This window comes from Silene latifolia, chromosome Y (genome assembly GCF_048544455.1).
Source record: "Silene latifolia isolate original U9 population chromosome Y, ASM4854445v1, whole genome shotgun sequence".
Lineage (NCBI taxonomy): Eukaryota > Viridiplantae > Streptophyta > Magnoliopsida > Caryophyllales > Caryophyllaceae > Silene > Silene latifolia.
The window spans coordinates 472,262,170-472,263,929 of record NC_133538.1 but is presented as its reverse complement, the minus strand read 5'-3'; the positions used below and the strand labels follow the sequence as shown (position 1 = coordinate 472,263,929).

Below are 1,760 nucleotides of genomic sequence, written 5' to 3'. Positions count from 1 at the left end.
TATTTTAGCTAAATCAACAAGTACTCAGCGTGAAGTTGTAAAATACTCATTACTTTTTCCTTGCACGTATCACAAATAGACTCCGAAATGATGCGTGTGAATTCCGTCATTACTTATGGTTGAACCTTCTGCTTCTTATTTTTTTTGGTGGAATGTTAGTATATATTATAACTCAATGTCCAATGGACAACCATTTACATCAACCATTTCTATATGTGATCTCTATTTGTGTACTACAGTATACATTAACACCAAGAACAATCCCTACTTAAAACCTTTCTCATGACACCATAAACTATCAAATTGTTTCATAGCCCCTTGAAAGATCCCCAACAGTCTTCTCCTACAATCCTCTTTAACTCGTTGAACCAGGTGCACAGGGTGCTGCACATACCCATCAATTCTGCAGGTGTTTCTAGCCATCCAAATCCAATAGACAATCGCAATTACAACCGCCAAAGTAATCTGCCTGATCAACATAGACTGGCCATGTTTCTTTGCCATTTTAACACAATCAGCAATATCACTTTTGGGTATATGTAACCAATCAGCAATCAGTTGGTGACATTTCAGAGCATAAACACATTCAGTAAACAAATGAGAATGCGTCTCAGGTGTAGTACCACATAAAAAACACTCAGTAGGGACCTCCATACCCATCCTGCCTAATCTATCAAGTGTAAGGAGTCTCTGCTGTTGTTGCAACCATACAGTAAAACTCCATTTAGGAACATTATACCTATTCCATACCACAGAATACCACTGAACCTTCAAAGAATCGCTCCCTACCTCAACCAATCATAACCAAAAAAGAATTGTGTAATGATCATCTCCACACCATTTTCCTTGAGCATAACCTGGTTTATAAACATTCTTCACATCACAAATTTTCTTCCAAGCCCAAGAGCTAGAAAGAGAGGGTTCATAAAGCATCCAGTCCTTTCCTTTCAAATAGACATTATCCACCCACCTAATCCACAGATGATCCTGTTTAGTAGTTGTTAGGCCTGGAAATCCGCAGACCTTCTTGATCAGTATCTCACCTGAACCTGACTGCCAGGCTGTCAGGGTGTCAGGCTATCAGGGCACATGAAGATAGGCGCCAGGCCATGGAGAGGACAACGGTCGAAATATCAGGACGATATTAGACCATATACGCGTGTTATAAAGGAATTATATACGCAGCATTAAGTATGAAGATTACACAGTAAAATCAGTAATTATGGGAGGAATAATTGGCAATTATTACTGGTAATTATGGAGAATAAACCGCAATTAATACCGTATCAGGCAGTCGTTCAAGGAGAAAGCCTATATAAGGATTACTTTGAAGATATTGGGGGCATATCATACACACACAGGAAGAAGCACACGCATTGCATAGAAAAATATTAACATTGTTCTTTTCGTACAATCTTTCTCCCAAACAATATAGTGAAATCCTCTCCTGGCTTGGTGCCCGTGGTTTTTTCCCATTCAAGGGTTTTCCACGCACAAAATTGCTTGTCTTATTGTTATAGTTATTATTTCATTTACAGTTTATTATTGTATCCTGACGACCTAACCATCAGACTACCTAGAGCTAGTTAACCTTACACAACTCTACCCTGACCTGATTTCGCCTTACGCAAAATCCATACAAAACAATTGGCGCCCACCGTGGGGCATCTAGCTCTTTAAACCCTTTTTTCTTATCTTACAAAAACTCAAAAAACCTACAAAAATGGCCCAACCCACCGTTGAAGAACAATTGAATGCAA

The 1,760-nt window shown here is 39.0% G+C and overlaps 1 protein-coding gene across 1 annotated transcript; it reads right to left on the bottom strand.

Annotated features, from left to right (window-relative positions):
- Positions 1–264: 264 nt before the first annotated feature.
- LOC141632967 (uncharacterized) lies at positions 265–872 on the bottom strand. The gene is made up of 2 exons (XM_074445465.1): positions 790–872; positions 265–739 (listed from the first exon to the last, which is right to left on the bottom strand). The coding sequence occupies exons 1-2, from the start codon at positions 870–872 to the stop codon at positions 265–267; spliced, it is 558 nt and encodes a 185-aa protein (XP_074301566.1).
- Between the last annotated feature and the right edge of the window lie 888 nt (positions 873–1,760).